This window comes from Adiantum capillus-veneris, chromosome 9 (assembly GCF_014529385.1).
Source record: "Adiantum capillus-veneris isolate H3 chromosome 9, ASM1452938v2, whole genome shotgun sequence".
Lineage (NCBI taxonomy): Eukaryota > Viridiplantae > Streptophyta > Polypodiopsida > Polypodiales > Pteridaceae > Adiantum > Adiantum capillus-veneris.
Window position 1 is genome coordinate 158511382 of NC_140939.1, and position 17690 is coordinate 158529071.

Here is a 17690-nt window from a genome sequence, read left to right on the forward strand (position 1 = left end):
TCGAGTCTATTGAGCTTAAATTAAAGCTTCTGCTGAGTTGAATTTTAGAATTGGAAAGTTCATACGAAGGAAAATCTGTTGAGATTCCGCCAAATAAAAGTGAGACCTAGTAGGAGGGCACGATTTTGATTAGCCTTCAAGAAGAGAATAATTTGAAACCCCCTTTCTAATTTCAACTCATAACAAAAGCTTTCGAGTGTGTTAGTGAGCATTATGTTGGATTGTTACAATAAATTGTTCCGTGGCATTTCTAGATGGCATTATCATTTACATAGTGATAGGGATTCAACTTATAATATGTACATGCCTAATTGTAATTGTATTTAATTTACCTTGTTTCCCAGATCCTCCAAATTTTTTCATGCATACTTGCATGGATTTGTAACTGACATGGTTTGCCAAAATCTACAACCTTTGACATCTAGTGTCCTCTTCTATAAACATGTTTGGCATCTTGCATGAAACACTTAACAAGTGACTAGATCGATGAGGTCTTTTTTGGTGTTTACTTTGGTTTGGTGCATTAAATGTATGAAATTCTAGGAGTAAAGCATATGGTTGTGTGTAAAGCCTGAATGAAGAGCAGATTAAATTTTTTGATGGATTGTAATATAGAAAATAAATGTGTGGTTAGTTGTGTAAGGCCTTAATGAAGAGCATGTAATGTTTCAGAATGACCCTACAAATATGAACCTTGTCGCCGATTTAAGTACATATTATACATGTATATTTAAGTGAAAATGCTCTTTGCGGATGTATATGGAATCGCACTTACAAATTACACAACATAAGGAGGTACCCAGACATTACATGAAGGTAATATTTAACAATAGATGACTCATACACCAGAAGTAATCTTGAAGTATGCATAAATGTTATCACTTACAAGTAGTATGTATATTTAGTTTATTTGTCCATAATATGCTCTTACAAGCATTAAATATAAAGACTGCAAAGGGACCAATGTGAATTACATGGAAGGTGCCCTTTTCATTTAGTGGTTACAAGTGCATTAGCTACATGTCTTTGTAAAGATATCATTGAAGTGTATTTTAAACGTCTTGCACACATATTGAGAAATATATTCATCTTCCTTAATCTTTCCATTTGCATTGATGTTGATATATGGAAGTAAGACGCACATATTGAGAAATATATTCATCTTCCTTAATCTTTCCATTTGCATTGATGTTGATATATTGAAGTAAGACGGAGGAGGTCGGAATCTTGACAAGCAATCAAAAACTACTAAGCAATATGGATAAGGAGCTTACACTAATTGCAAACATGAAAGGAGCACAAAAAGTGCAATGTGATTAAAGTGTTCCACAGTCCAAAAGTGACTGCAAATTACAACTTTGGATAGATTACATGATGCCTTAAGTAATGAGATCCATTGCACCTTTCTTGTCATTTCTTGATTGTGCACCTTTTCAAGTATTGTTCAGTTCTCAATTATCTTTACATTTGCATTGGTATTGATATATTACAGTAAGATTAAGATGTACATCAAAAGTGTTATATTTATATATTGTAGTAAGACGGAGGTAAGAATCTTTAACAATCATAAACTGATAAACAATAGGGATAAGGAGCTTACACTAATTGCAAACATGAAAGAAGCACAAAGGGTGAAAAGTCATTGAAGTGTTCCTCAATCCCAGAAGTCACTGTAAATTACTACTTTGAATAGATAATATAATGACTTAAAATAATTATGAGACCGATTGTACGTTTCTTTTCATTCCCAATTGCTCACTTTTTCGAGGTATGCGTGGTTCTTGGTTGTCAAATATGTGCTTTTCTAATTAGAAAGGAGGAGTGTACTTTACTTGAGAGCTAGTACTCTCGATATTATTAAGCTAGATTAAGGTGATTAATTATATTGCACTAATAAACACATGCACTAAGCACACTTGATAATAAAATTAATGTAAGTCAACCTTAGGATCGAGCACTACGACCATGCATTATGGTTAGTGAGTTGAATGCTCGCGCAAGTCAGGTATATTATACTAGAAGGAGAGTGAGGCTTGGGTGAGATAGGTGTGAGAGGCTTGTACCGAGGATGAGGAAGGCACTCGGTAATTGCATAGAAGGCCGGATTGTGAAGAAGTAGAACTTGCATTTAGGGCAAGCTGGTGGGGTGCTGCACTCTTTGATGTGATCTTGCTCTGTGGGCCATGCAATATATTGTGATCATGTGGTGCAGCAGCTTGTGCAAGTAGCTTGTTGTCGAAGTGTCCCTTTGCAACATTCATCAATTGCTCGAAAGCTTCCATTTTCTCTACTTCTGCCCTGAGAAACTTAAGGTAGTGAGCCGCCTCCTCTAGCATGGAGGCTGTGTCCATCTTCACTCCACCTGGGACTAGCTTCTGCAGCACCCTCATCTTGCTGCTTATCCGTTGCCTCCGTTGTCGCGCCGCCACACTTTGTGGATCCTTGGATATGCGCACATTTCGCCGTGGCTTTGGTTTGTCTACCTCTGCATTTGGTGAGGGTGAGCTACATGTTGGGTCAACCTCACTGATGGGTTGCATGGCAGCTGCATGGTATAACACCTCTCTCTCCTTGGCGCTAAGATCCTGGTTCCCTCCTGAAGAAAGCCAGCTAGAAGAAAGCTTTCCATCTGATATTGGGTTGTGACCCATGCCTGCATGAGGACTATTGGGGGCGCCAAGCACTCCATTCGACTGCAATATAATCTCATTCTGGCTCACACCAGATACCTTGCCCATTCTAATGTTTGTAGTTCGAGGGCTTGATGTAGCTTTGTCCTTTGGAAGTGTCAAGTCAACATTGACACAATCCCCATGGAACTGTTTACTTTTTTCATCTGCAATGCTTTCAGACATTATACTTAGATTAGTACCTGATTTCATGGTGTTGTTATATTCTAGTCCCACTCCACTAGATGCTTGATTTTGGAGTAAGCAGTTTCTTCTGTGTTGATCATCACGATACTCATGTGCTGAAGCTAGAATATTGTTATGATGGACTTCATGGAGTTGCGGTAGACCATGCCTTTGAGTGAAATGTATGACATGACGGTCGTCTTGTTGGCGATGAGCAGTTGTCGTCAGATTATTGAACGCCTCTTGATGTGGCCGCTTGTGATTAACAAGAAGATTTACACCGCTCAAATTATATTGGTGAGGGGGTAACAAAGTCTTGCATCCTTTGATTGGTGGCAATGCAATGAGGCCACAGTTACTCGTCGAATCTAAGTCGCGAGCACACATACCCCTCAACTCTATCTGAGAGTTCTTTCCTGATTGAAGGAGTTGCCTTTCTCGACGTTTAGACCAATCGAATATCTCTGCCATTAGCTTATAGTGAAGGCTTGCAGAGATGAAACATTTCTGTGAACATTAATACAATATTTGAATAAGCTCCTAACGTCTGTAAAACAAAATTAATATATTAGTATAATTTAACACCAATTGTATTTGTTTATTCTTACGGAGAGGCTTCCCACTATATTGAAATGGGTAGATCCATCTTCGTAATTAGGCCCAACAGAAACGAAGCATAAAGTGCTTTCTCAACCTGCAAAACAGGCCACATATCAATTACCTTGTATTTTGTATTTAATCAATCGAAAGCAGGAATAATAATGCAAACAATACTATCATTAGCCTGCAAAACAGGCCACATATCAATTACCTTGTATTTTGTATTTAATCAATCGAAAGCAGGAATAATAATGCAAACAATACTATCATTGGTCGATATATATATATATATATATTAAGCACATGCTGCAACCAAAATATTGATAAAAAACAGTTTTTTGACACTGAAAAATATTACTGTGCGTGCGTCAGAAAGGGAAAAGCAGTCCGTGCGATTACTGCAGTAAAAATATATGCGAAGATGGTGAAATAGCGAGATTTACCGGCTATAAAAATGTTATGTAAAAGGCAGCGAAAATTACCCTGTGGCGATGGCAGTAAAAAACTGCTGTGATAAGGACGAGCGGGGTCGCGTGTGCAGCAGGAAGGGGGGGCGGGGGGCGCCGCGTACTTGCAAGTACGCATTATATATTCATGGTGAGCATATGACTAGAATGAGAAACTGCAGAGTAGATAGAGAGAGAGAGAGAGAGAGAGAGAGAGAGAGAGAGCGCATGCTGTGAGCTCTAGAAGGGTTGCGTGTAGTGGTATTTCAAGTAGTTTCTATCTCAAGTGCATGCTCAGTTCTCACATACGCTCCCTCTCGCAGTTCGCATTCAGCAACCCATGTCACGATCGATCCACCAAAAACGCAGCAAAAAGCATTCCATAAGTTCACGCTAATAATCAATTAATCACCCTTAGCTTATCCCCTTTCTAAGGTACAAGCTCTTAATAAATACATATCCACTCACCCTTTTTTCCTTCTTTTTATTCTCATTCTATACTATGCTAAGCCCTCCACATTCCTAGAATTGAACTAATACCTTAATTATTCCATCTTAGAGGGACAAGATGCTAGACTTTCACCTTCAAAAGCTGAATACCCTTTGGGATCATTCCCTCAATGACCTTCTACTCTTTAACCTTTCACAAGAGCTAAGAGATTGCCATTATCCACACTTTAGTCCACTTACATAGTTCTATGCAAAGCATAGAACGTTGATGAGAAATGAGCTTGGCAATGAGTCCATCATCCATTTTGGTCCACTTTAAATCCTTGATGCAAGCCTTTTCTTCAGCTACAGTAGCTTGTTGTGACATAACCTTTTCAATTGCTTCTTCCATGAGTTTATATATATATGCTTTGCTTACGCCTTCATACATGTGGGCACTAAGCCATTGGGCACCACCACAAAAGAGGTAGTGGTGGAAAAGGAACTTCTTGGAAGCTAGATTTTGATTCGGGAAAGGAAAAGCATCCATCAACATTTTGATGGTCCCCCCCTTTCCACTACCCTTTTGATCAATATGCTCATAAATCTCTCTCTCTCTCTCTCTCTCTCTCTCTCTCTCTCTCTCTCTCTCTCTCTCTCTCACACACACACACACACACACACACACCCACACACACACACACAAAAAGGTTCTCTAGCCACATACAAATCTCACGCATTCAAGAAGCACGTCAACAACACTTGCTATAGACTTACAATCATGTAGAATTTCACCAACACTATGCCTATCAAAAATAGCACTAGTGAGCGAGTCTAATCAGCAATCATAAGCATCGACTCACAAGGGAGATTTTGACAAAGAGAGGGCCCACGGACAATAAAATATGGGTATTGCACGAAATCAAAAAGTTTCAAGTGATAAAATACATAGAATTTATTGTTCAAGTGATCATACCTTAGATTATTTTTTTTGCCATACTCACCATTGTGAGCAGATGAAATTTATGTTAACTTGAAAAGAATACAATCGTCCTCAAGCACTACGTGTGCTTCAGGTGGCAATGAGTCCATAGGTGCCTAGCACACATACACAAGTGGAACCAAAACAGGGGTGCTACAAAAAGCCTCTTGAGTGGTCAAGGCAACTCAGTGCATGATGCCACTCTTTATCGTTACATGCTGACCCTCTTCTAGCTTCTACAACTTGAATGAGCTTACTGCTTAATATCTTGGAGCTCTTCATGCTCTTGTACCTTGTAACTCTATTCATTAACCTTAGAGGAGACTTAGCTCAAACTGTTATATTTTCTTATACTGATTTGAATACATATTCCAGTCCCACCAGTTTCAACTCCACTTTGTATATTTCAGTTCCAATCTTTGTAGTCCATTTGTATCTAAAGTCTTAATCTAATCTGAACTAACTCTAACTGACCAACCTGGAATGGCTTTCATAAGTGATCAGCTCATCCAAGGGCGTAGTTTCCAAAGCCAGGTCACTCTAGTGTGCACCCAAATCACCAGATTTTGTTACCTTAACCAAGTCTGGATGCTACAAACGAGGCACGAAAGGCCCTGCAAATACAAAGAACAATATACTGCAAACCATAAAACAGACTAATTGGCATACCTGGCAATTCCATAAGCGCATAATCACGTGATACGGGAACAGAGAGAGACAACGAGCGAGAGAGAGAAAGAGAACATGTGCAGGCGCACCTCCTAGAGCGGAGTGCTACGCTGGCATGGCGAGAGAGGGGAGGAGAGGAAAGAGAAACGCAACACAAACACTGGGTGCAATCTCCCCCCGTGCAAGAATGAACATTCCTCTTGCACGTATTTCATTTATAGATTTCTTGAATGGTCAGTGTGAGTACAAATTGGCCGGCCGGTCATAAATGGCCAAAGCTCATAAAAGAGCACTTGAATAATAAAATGTACAATATATATATATTTCCATTCTCATAGGCCTAGCTCGGTCCAATTTTTTTCCACCTGTCAACTGCAAAAATAGTAAAATATCAATTCCATAACATACTTGTCCGTTGGAAAGCAACTGTCCTCAGTTTTGCGAAGATAAAAATCTGCAAACAATACTTGTCAAAAAACAGTGATTAGTATTTGTGTCAAAATATCACAGAGTAAAAGAAAAAATTATTAAACTAAACAATATTGCTTATGCCTGCCGTCATCCACATACTACCTATTCTAGTGTCCCATACCACTAGAATAAGCAGTATATGTCATATCCTAATGAATCAGGATATCATTGGTCACACTCATCATCATCATAATCAATTTTCATCAATCTCAAATCCAATTTCATAAATATTATTGCGACAGAAAAATGTCATATACCAAGTCCAAATCCCACATAAATCCAAGTCCAGATATTTGCCGCATTTCAAATTCAAAGTCCAAATATCCAAATCCAAAAATCCCCGGGTAACAAAATCATACCAGTTACAGTGGTGGCCAGCCACCACTGTAGCATGATTTTGTGATCTGTGTTGCCTAAATCAGGGAATCTACACCAATAATATGTGTTGCTTAAACCGGCTAATCTACACTAATGCTGCCTAAATCGACGAATTTGCATTTGGTATTGTTTAAAATCTTGTTGCGCTGCCTAAATTGGTGAATCAGCACTCGTGCTATCGAAATCGGAGGAGTTGCATGGACAAATGGTTTTGCCTAAATCGGCGAATTGACACCAGGATGAGCATTTACACACGGCCTAAATCGGCAAATATGTGTGCACGTGACCAATGGACTAAACAAAACATAAAAATTTAAAAAACACTTACTTGGCATCAAATTAGAATAGGTTGGAATGCTGAAGTATATACCAAATATTGACGATTGTCCCCAAATCAATTAAATTCATGCTATACCATAATGTCAAATGGTGTCAATAGAAATTCCAGTTATTACCAGCGTAATCCACTGATGTGAGAGATGCCTACAATAATACTTGCAACGTGTTTCTCAAAGACAAGTACTAAAGATGATTCCTTGTTAAATTCAACAATAATTTCATTGCACACTAAATACATCAACATTTTAAAATAAATTTGATGCAAACAAGCGGATAATGAAGGTGCTATATAAATTTGCAAATTGGTTTGCAAGTCTGGGATAACCAGTGGATATGGGTCTCATAACAAAGTAATGCCAAGTTTGACGAATAACTATTATGATATGTTAAAATTAGGTTTTTTGTTTAAAGTAGTTGGTGTTATAGAATTGATATTTTATTATCTATTGCAGCTGACAGGTGGCAAAAGCATCAGCAGATAATGGATTATGCAGAAGGATGTTAAATTTTATGTATATTTGGTTATTCAAGTGCTCTTTATGAGCTTTGGCCAATTATGTCCTGCCGGCCAGTTTGTACTCACTTTGAGCATTCAAGAAATCTATAAATTAAATACGTGCAAGAGGGAAATACTCACTCTTGCACGGGGGGAGATTGCACCCAGTGTCCGTGTACTTCTTCTCTCCTCTCCCCTCTTCTCTCTCGTTGTGCTGGCGTAGCACTCTGCTCTAGGAGGTGCATCTACACGAGCCCTATTGCTCTCTCTCTCTCCCTCTCTGTTTGAGTACGGTGTTGCATACATGCTATGGATTGTGTCAGGTATGTCAATTTGTGCTTTTTCATGGATTGCAGCATGTTATTTTGAGTATTTTGCAGGGCAGCCACGCTCCCGTTTGTAGCAGTGGTATCAGAGATTTGTCTACGTTCCTACAAATGCAAGTAAATCTATGGAAAGCTCTAAGAGTTAGAGCTAAGTGCTTTTCCTATTCTTTCCTTGGATTTTATTATTTCTGATCTAGCATGATAGAGCATACCAGTTGATAGTGATTAAAAAGATCATCATCAGTGTTGATTTCAAGCGGTAGTCTTAAAATTATTGTAACAAATTTAAAGCTAGACACAGATCAAGGCCAAATGATTGTCCTTCTTTTTTCATGTAGTTTAGAGAATGAATTGAGACCTAGTTAAGGCTTTAAGAAGAGATAAAGATGGCTAAAAACATAGCAAATAATAATAATAAGGCTAGAGATTAATTTGAGAGCGGTCTATGCTTATGATGAGAGAGAGTTTAGCGCCAAACTCATCTTTTTAGGCTGAGATTAAAGAAGATTGAATCAGTGCTGATGACATTCCATGGTGGCGAGTATCGACCATAGCAACATAGTGCCACAACCTACTGCCACGAGCTCACCCTGCGTAAGACACCACTTAAATATTGGATACTTTGGCATTGACAGATTTATCCCTGGAATTGGATTTACCTTGCCTCACGACCACGCCGAGCAACAACCCAAGAGGTTTCAAAAAAAAAACAAAAAAAACAATCACAAAGATTGGGACATCTGTGAAGAGGGCGCATGCAAGCAGGCCGCAGATCATGAGCGCAAGCAGGAAGACAACACGGAGCAGTGGGAAGGGAAAGATAACTGGAGAGTTCTGATTGCCACAGTCGTCGTAGGCGCTGGCAACTCATTCGGTACCACACAAGAAACTCATAGGTTGAACGTCATCCGTAGCGTTGTGTTGGACATGATCGACTAATGACTGCATCCATGCATGGAGAGCACTCAGTGAACACGACTCAGAGAACTCCTTACTGACAGTTTGCACCGGTGGAGACCCCCCGGCCCGATAGGGCGTTCCCAAATTTGATTTTTTTTTTTTCCTTTGAAATATTATTCGATTCCTGCCAACATGCACCAGTCGTCGCTGCGCCAAGAATCTTCAAGTAGGATGTAATGGAAATGGCCTATGAACTTAGAGAATAGTGGAATTAAGAGAATTAGAGTGAGCAACTTTGAGAGCAGAGATGGTGAACTTAATTGGTAGTATCAACTTAATCATAACACTTAATTAACTAGGCATGAGCAATACCTTTGCAAGAGAGAGAGAGAGAGAGAGAGAGAGAGAGATCAGTTTAATATGAGAAAATCATTTGGGTTGGTTAGATATTAGTTTTTATGACATTACCTCTCTCTTGAAATCATAGTCATCCTCGACTATGAGGTAGAGATTGTTACCATATACATGTGGTAGTGATGTGTGTGAACACACTAGGACCGCCGGGGCATTTTTTCCCTCTTTAGGAGGTTTTTTCCCCCGTGCATTGTATATACACCCATCACTCTAGGGCTATCTATCTTTCCATTGCACACCAAGTAATACACTCTCTATTGTGTGCCTTGAGCTTCCTTCGTCTTCTCCAAGCTATGTGCGTTTCTCTGCAACCCTAATTCCAACAATTGGTATCAGAGCAGGTCACGTCCTCCCGGGCTTAGTCGCCAGCTGCTCCAGCACACGCTTGCTCACTTTCTCCGATTTCAGTGAGCTTTGGCGAGCGTTCGCAAGTCGACAAAAATTTTGGGATGGCTCGAAGAACACGGTCTGCTCAGAATTTTGATTTGGGCTCATTTCGGCCTCCGTTTCCACTATAGGCAATACTGCACAGGCTATTTCGTCATTTTGTGCAAAATTTCTGTCAGTGTCGTTTTCTGCATAACAGGTGCCTTATAGTCTTCTACGGTTTGTGCTATATAGCACAGGTTGTTCCCACTCCGTTTCTCCTATTTTCGGGCAGTTTTCACAGCAGGTGCAGCATTTACCATGGCTGACAACAACAACACAAATGTGTTCAAGATGTTTGCTGCTGAGGACAGGTTGGATGGGGACAACTACCCTATGTGGTCTTATATGATGCAACATGTTCTTGTGTCAAAAGGTGTCTGGAATATTCTGCAGGGCATTGATGTACGTCCTGGTTCTGAGGATGTAGGCGATGTTGAGGATCTTGCAGGTCTTGCTGCAAGGATTGCAGCTGTTAGAGTTGTTTTGCCTACGGCAGAACAAGCTCGTTCGGATGTTAAGGATACGTAGGCTCATGCATTGATTGCGTTGTCTATGAAGCGCACCATTGTTCCTCACATCCGTTCAACAAAATCTGCAAAATAGGCTTGGGATATTTTAGCAGGTCTTTATGCAAGCCGCAATGAGGCTAAAATTGCTTTGCTGCGTAAAGAGCTGGAGCCAAAGATTATGCATGAGGAAGACGATATGGACACTTTCCTTGCTAGTGTCAAGGATATCAATGAGCAGCTTATTTCTGCAGGTGAAGTCATTTCAGACAGTTCCCTTCTGCAGACTGTTCTTGATGCCTTACCAGTTTCCTACCAGACTTTTGCTAGTACTTGGAGACTGATGACCCAAGGAAATCCTGAAGTTGTCAAGTTTGATGCATTATGCACATTGTTGTTGCAAGAGTCACTTTCCAGAAAAAACAGGACTAGATAGCGTGCAGTTGAACAGGCTTTTATTGCTTCTCAAAGAAAGGGTGGTAACAGCAATGCAAGCACTTCTTATGGTTCTGCTGCGAGTGGCAAAACTTATGTTCCTAATGCTTCTGCCGGCAGCACTTCGTCTGGAAATTCTGGTGATAAGGGCAAAAAGAAGATACGTTGCCATAATTGTAAAGCCAATGATCACTTGATCAAGTCGTGTCCTAAGTTGAAGGCCAAAGAGGCTAAGAAGAAAGAGGGTGGTTCCACTGCAAATGTTGGTTCCACTACAAATGCAGCCATTGTTGAGTCTTCTGTGAAAGAAGACTGTGTTGCTGATGTTGATGCAGAATGGGCTTTTAGCGTAGAGTGCACTTACAATCCTGTTGTCCATGATGCATGCTTGTCAGTTACTGCAGATTCACATGTGTGGTATTTCGACAGTGGCGCTACAAAGCACATTACCTCACATCGTGAATTGTTTACCTCTCTCGAGTCAGTCCCTCATGGGAATTCAGTCACTTGTGCCAACAACGCCTCTTATCCAGTTCAAGGAGTTGGAAAGATTGTGCTCACTGCTGCTAATGGCAGTTCCTTCACACTTGTTGATGCACTTTATGTACCTGGGATCAAGAAGAATCTCTTGTCTGTATCCGCACATGCTAGACTTGGACTTATAGTCAAATTTGTGGATGACATATGTACAGTTCATGATCTCAGTTTTGGTGATGAAATTGTTGCATCTGGACTTTGTGCCGTGGGCTGTATAAGCTCACTTTGTATGACAAGTGTGGACCAAATTTTGCAAATGTTGTTGCAGATTCAAGGGCTATTTCATATGCAAAACTTTGGCATGCACGTTTTGGTCATCTGAATTTTTCCAGTTTGCTGCGTTTGCAGAAATCTGACATGGTTGCTTCTTTGCCACCTCTTGAAGCACCTGTCAAACATGTTTGTGAAGGCTGTATTTTGGGTAAGATGCAACGTTCTAAGTTTCCAAAGGATGGTTCAGTTCGGGCCACATGCAGGTTGCAGCTTGTGCATAGTGATGTTTGTGGGCCCATGCAAACTCCGTCCTTGGGCAATTACCTGTACTTCGTGACTTTCATTGATGATTACTCCAGGCATGCATGGGTATTTCCGCTTAAAGCGAAGTCCGAAGTTTTTATGTGCTTCAAACAATTTCTGGCTATGGCTGAAAATGTCTCGAAATGTACTATGGGCACCCTCCGTTCCGATCGAGGGGAGGAGTATATGTCTCATGAATTTAATGCATTTTTGGCTAGTCGTGGAATAAAACACCAATGTACAGTGCCTTATATGCCTCAGCAAAATGGTGTTGCTAAGAGGAAAAACAGGTTACTGACGGAAATGGCATGATGTATGGTCAAAAGTCAAGCTTTACCGCATTCTTTTTGGCTTGAGGCCATCATGTGTGCCACTTATGTACTTAACAGGTGTCCTACGAAAGCTTTGCAGTCTATTACTCCATATGAAGCATGGCATGATAGAAAGCCTTCTATTGAGCACATGTGTGTTTTTGGCTCTTTGGCATATGCTTTAGTGCCACAAGTGCAGCGCAGAAAATTAGATGATAAGGCTGTCAAATGTATTTTTGTTGGATATAGTGTTGAAAGCAAAGGTTACAGGTTGTATCATCCGCAAACAAAACGTATTCTGGTTTCTCGGGATGTAGTGTTTGTGGAAGATTCTGTTCAGCCCTTGCTGTCATGCACTAGAGACAGTAATGTAAGCTCACATGACATTTATGACACTTTGTTGCCTCTTTTCAGTGGTGGAAATACGAATGTAAGTTCCAATGAGGCAAATGTACAGCCTATGGCGGTTTCTGAAAATGTTTTAGAGCAGCCTATTACTGATGCAGATGTACATGATGTACTTGATGAGGAAAGGGCTGAAAATGAGCAGGCTAGAGGTATGCCAAAATGGCTGGTGCACACTTTGCGTGACAGTAAATTGGATGCACCTTTGTCTAGTCGTACTCGTTCAGGATCTCACCATGCATCTTATGCATCAGATTTTTATGCTTTGGCTGTGTCTAGCTTACATGATGTTGAGGAGCCTCTGTCTTTTGATGAAGCACAGAATTCAGAAAATTGGATGGCTGCCATGCAATCAGAATATGATGCACTTATAGAAAATGACACATGGACTTTATGTGATTTGTCTCCTGGCAAAAAGGCCATTGGTACGAAGTGGGTTTACAAGTTGAAATGCAAGCCGGATGGTGAGATCGATCGCCATAAGGCTCGACTTGTTGCAAAGGGTTATGCACAGCAAAAAGGCATAGATTATGAAGAAATTTTTGCTCCCACTTGTCGTATGACTACTGTGAGTTTTCTATGTGCATTGGCAGCTCATTTTGGTTGGGATGTACATCAATCAGACATTGTTACTACTTTCTTGAATGGTGACATATTTGAGGAATTTTATGTAACGCAGCCTCGCGGTTTTGTCATAAAAGGACAAGAGGACAAAGTGTGCAAATGTAACAAGGCTTTGTATGGGTTGAAGCAATCTCCTCGTGCTTGGTATGAGAAAGCTGACACTCATTTGGTCAACAAGGCTTTCGTAACAGTCCAACAGAAAGCACATTGTATGTAAAGCATGAGGGTGATGTACTTCTCATTGTGGTTCTTTATGTTGATGATTTGCTGATCACTGGACCAAATGAGAGACATATTGCTGAATTTAAGGCTGATTTGAATGCTACTTTCAAGATGAAAGATTCGGGGTTGTTGCATCATTACTTGGGTATACAGTTTAAGCAGTGTGATGGTGGTATTGCCTTGTGTCAAAAAAGTTACATAGAGACATTGCTATGTAAGTTTGGACTTGAGGATTGCAGACTTATTTCCACTCCCATGGAAACAGGTTTGAAATTGAGTCTACATGATGCTGGCTATCCTGCTGATGTTACTCTTTACCAAACTGCTGTTGGATGCCTCATTTATGTATGCAACACGAGGCTAGATATTCACTTTGCAGTCTCACAGGTCAGCAGATTTATGCATAGCCCAGGGTCTAAGCATTGTCAGGATGTCAAGAGGATTTTCCGCTACCTTAGTGGCACTTTACATCTTGGCTTGTTTTATCCCAAGGGGGGATCATTGCCGCCAGACTTACATGCTTTTTCGGACTCAGATTGGGATGGTTGTTTTGACACGCGAGTGTCCACAAGTGGTTTTTGTTTCATGCTTGGCAGCTCATGTATATCATGGTTGAGCAAGAAGCAACCTACTGAGGCCACTTCAAGTTGTGAGGCTGAGTACAGGGCAGTCTTCACAGCTATGGTTGAGTGTGTATGGCTCAGATGCCTTATGGCTGATTTGGGTGTTGGACAGGACACTGCCAACACTATCTACACTGACAGTCAGAGTGCATTGGCAGTTTCGAGGAACCCAGTTTTTCATGCTCGAACAAAGCACATTGAGGTGCATTACCACTATGTCAGGGAGAGGCTCTCAGTAGGAGAGATCAGCTTGGCTTATGTGCCAACACAGGACAACCTTGCAGATCTTTTCACAAAGGCATTGTCTTGTGAGAAGCTTGAAGCTTTCTGCAAAGCTTTGGGCTTACTCCCCTTTGTGGACTGATCCTGTCCTGAGGGCATGGCACTTCCCTTTACTCATGTGCCAGCTCTCGTTCACCGCATCACTCCAAGGGGGATTTGTTACCATATACATGTGGTAGTGATGTGTGTGAACACACTAGGACCGCCGGGGCATTTTTTCCCTCTTTAGGAGGTTTTTTCCCCCGAGCATTGTATATACGCCCATCACTCTAGGGCTATCTATCTTTCCATTGCACACCAAGTAATACACTCTCTATTGTGTGCCTTGAGCTTCCTTCGTCTTCTCCAAGCTGTGTGCGTTTCTCTGCAACCCTAATTCCAACAGAGATGGTAAAGTCTCACCCGTTAGTCCATTGGTCTTAGCGGGTAGAGGATCCATTTTTACCCTATGACATCATTCCAGAGTGGATGACTAATCCACTTGGTGCTTGAGAGACATTGTCTGCCGCAAGCATGTCTGCTCTTTTTAGTCCATATCATACTTCCAAAGTAGAGTGACAAGTTCTACTTGGTGTTTGGGAGACGTAGTGACCACAAACATGATCCTAAGTATGCATAATTCTTAAAATTTGTGCACGAAACATAAAAAGAGAGTCTTATAAGACAAAAACAAGGATCATTTAAAATGCATTTCTTTTACATTTGCTTACTCTTTTGTGTCATTGTAAGCATCATTAACAAGGTTCATATTACCCTTAAGCTATGTTCTTTGCATGGATTTAGCATCTTTTAAAGGATGTTAATTCTTAACTTAAATAGGATAATGTCAGTAATCTTACCATTTCTTAATACCTTGTGTTCCTGTCGAAGGATGAACTTGGGTTGGAGCTCATTTGCTTCATCCTCGATCTCTAATGGGTCTACATTTATAGCCTCTATTGGTGGCTCTCCTTAATAAGGCTCGAATAGGCTCTCATGAAAAATGATATATATGAGCCAATAGTTGGGCAACTTTAATTGTTTAGTAAGACCCAAAGAAATATTTATTTTTCTTTAAAGGATAAGGCTCTTTTATGCCTAATGGCAGGAGCCTCTTTTGCCTAGCTAATAGATGGATATAGCCTGTTTAATCTTCTAAAAAGATTCGTTTTGATCTCGTCTATACTCCTTTTCAATGAAGATCTTCCCAGGTACCTTAAGCTACAAGGGACATTTGGATCTTCTTTCTTTAGCCTCGAAAGGTACTTTCCCCTTAGAAGTATGTTCATGTTATTAGAGACATACTGTTGTTAGGGTAAGTACTTCTCCCATTTTGAGCATTGATCTACCTCGAATCACAAGCTTTTAGTAGATCAAGGATCATTAGTTTTGTGATTTTCCTTTTGGCCATCCGTTGGAATAGTAGGCCAACATAAGAGGGTTACTCTAGTTCTAATAGAGACTCTATCAAAAATTAGTGGTCATGGTAGGATTTCTATCTGACACAATTAGATGTTGACAAGCCATGGTCCTTCTATCATACTTCATCTTTTGGTATACCATACATTTTGAAACATACTCTTGTATGTTCTTGTTTATTGGTAATCCAATACAAGTATGCTTTTATTACTAAAAGAATAAATTCGAATTCCTCTTTGCCCCGCATATGGGAGGAGCATGGGAAGTGAGGAAGATATAGCCTATTGAGCTATGGAAGATAACCATCCTCTAACGTGAGTGGTTCTTTTTCTTCCATTTGTAAAGGCTATTATTATATCCCTAAAGCTTGGGTTAGAAGCATATTTAACTATCACAAAACATAGTTCATTGTAAGTTGCTATTGATACCCTATGTACCCTTGGCCATCGGGAAAATGCATCGGCTACATGTTTGTGCTTGCCAGCAATGTGAGCAATGTAAAATTTAAATGCAAAAAGAAATTTTCCCACCTCATTTGATTGTCGAAGAGCTTGGTTTGTATCATGGATGGAGTCTGCAAGAAGTACTTCCATGTGTCAACGGCATGTAAAATAGCTCGTAGTTCCTTTTGTATATGTCCAACAGTCGCTCATTGGATTTGAGTCTTTGAATCTTGTATTCTATAGTATTCCCTTCATGAAGCAAATTTTTGCTTGAAGGCATGCATCCAGGCATTACATTGGACCTCAAATAGCTTTGAGAGATTGCGTAGTGTAAGCATAAGTTGAGAGATAAGTTTCTCTTTGAACTTTTCAAAAGTATTTTTCTCTCTTTGTAGTCCATGTACACTTAACGTTCTTTTTGTTAAGTCATGTATTGGACCTGCTATATAAGCATGAATTTTTCCTATGAAGCATCCTAGTATGCACTCATACCTTTAGAGCTTCGCAACTCATGTAGACTCCTTGGATTAGGCCATCTTTTTATTACCTCTACCTTTTGTGGTTCCATACAAATACCACCTTTAGAGATAATGTGACCTAATTATTGAATCTCTTTTTTAGAAATCCACTTTTCTTTTGGTTAGAGGAAATCCTAATCTCTCTCAAAACTTACCAGTTCATGTTATTGCCTTTTGAACTCCTCTTGTGGAGCTTATAAAGCTCAATAAGGAGGCTTATTAGGCAGTGAGCTTCGTGGTAAAATCTCCATTGCATGGTCATTGTCCCCTCATTGTGGAGATAGATCACGGGGTATCATCAATAAAAACATTTTGGAATCCATTTAGGAATGTAGAAAATTCTAATTCCGCTTGATTCCCGTCTTTTTTTTTTTTATTGTTATTGGTTGAAACATTGAATTCATATACAGACTTTTCAACAAAAACCATGTATATGAATATATAGATTTTCATTAACTTACAAAAAGCATGCATATTTACATGGTATAGGATGCTACCCGACTCATAAACATGTATGTACATATCTCCTAGCTTAGGAAAAACAAAAGCCTTTTGCTATGAGCATCCTCTTTTGGAGTTTCCAGCATAGAAACTCAAGGCGGCTTGTTGCATGCATTTCTTTGGGGACAAGCACGATAGACATGCCCTTATTGTCCACACTTGTAGCATTTGTTATCCTTATGATAACACTCTAGCTCTATTGGAGAGAGTCTATTCTTACCTTTGTAGACTCCTTTCTCCTTAGCTTTGTTATCGGTGTTGCTAGAGTTGCCTTTGGAGGAAGTTTAATCATTATTCCTTCCTCTAGGCTCATTTTGATCCTTCACTTCCATGGGCTTAGAGTTTCTCTTAACCCCTTGTTGGAAATTGATTTGAGAAGCGACCATAGTATGGTGTATGACCGCCGATATGGCATTAGGCCTTTGTGAGTTAATATACTCGGCCATCTCGTCAAAAAGACCCACACAAAATTGTTGCTTTTGCTCCTCAAAGCCTATCTTTTTGTAGACACTGGCTTTGAGAAGTAAATCCCAAAACTTATCTACATACTTCTGGATAGACTCGTAGGGAGAGAGTTTCAAGTTTTGCCATTCTGTGAGGACATTGTCTTTAGTGTTGCTTGCCAGAAATTGTTT

The 17690-nt window shown here is 40.1% G+C and overlaps 1 protein-coding gene across 3 annotated transcripts; it reads right to left on the reverse strand.

The window, feature by feature from the left end:
* Window positions 1-1284: 1284 nt before the first annotated feature.
* On the reverse strand, window positions 1285-4638 carry LOC147451458 (uncharacterized). Of its 3 annotated transcripts, none has more exons than XM_086520357.1 (3): window positions 4485-4638; window positions 3464-3549; window positions 1285-3362 (listed from the first exon to the last, which is right to left on the reverse strand). In XM_086520357.1, the coding sequence occupies exon 3, from the start codon at window positions 3324-3326 to the stop codon at window positions 2016-2018; it is 1311 nt and encodes a 436-aa protein (XP_086376483.1). In that variant the 5' UTR covers window positions 3327-3362; window positions 3464-3549; window positions 4485-4638; the 3' UTR covers window positions 1285-2015. The 3 variants fall into 3 exon arrangements, with proteins under 3 accessions (XP_086376483.1, XP_086376484.1, XP_086376481.1); XM_086520358.1 differs by lacking the exon at window positions 4485-4638 and adding an exon at window positions 4442-4460; XM_086520355.1 differs by lacking the exon at window positions 4485-4638 and adding an exon at window positions 3938-4420.
* Between the last annotated feature and the right edge of the window lie 13052 nt (window positions 4639-17690).

Coding starts and splice junctions, on each gene's coding strand:
- LOC147451458 (XM_086520357.1), bottom strand. CDS start 3,326: ATGGCAGAGATATTCGATTGGTCTAAACGTCGAGAAAGGCAACTCCTT.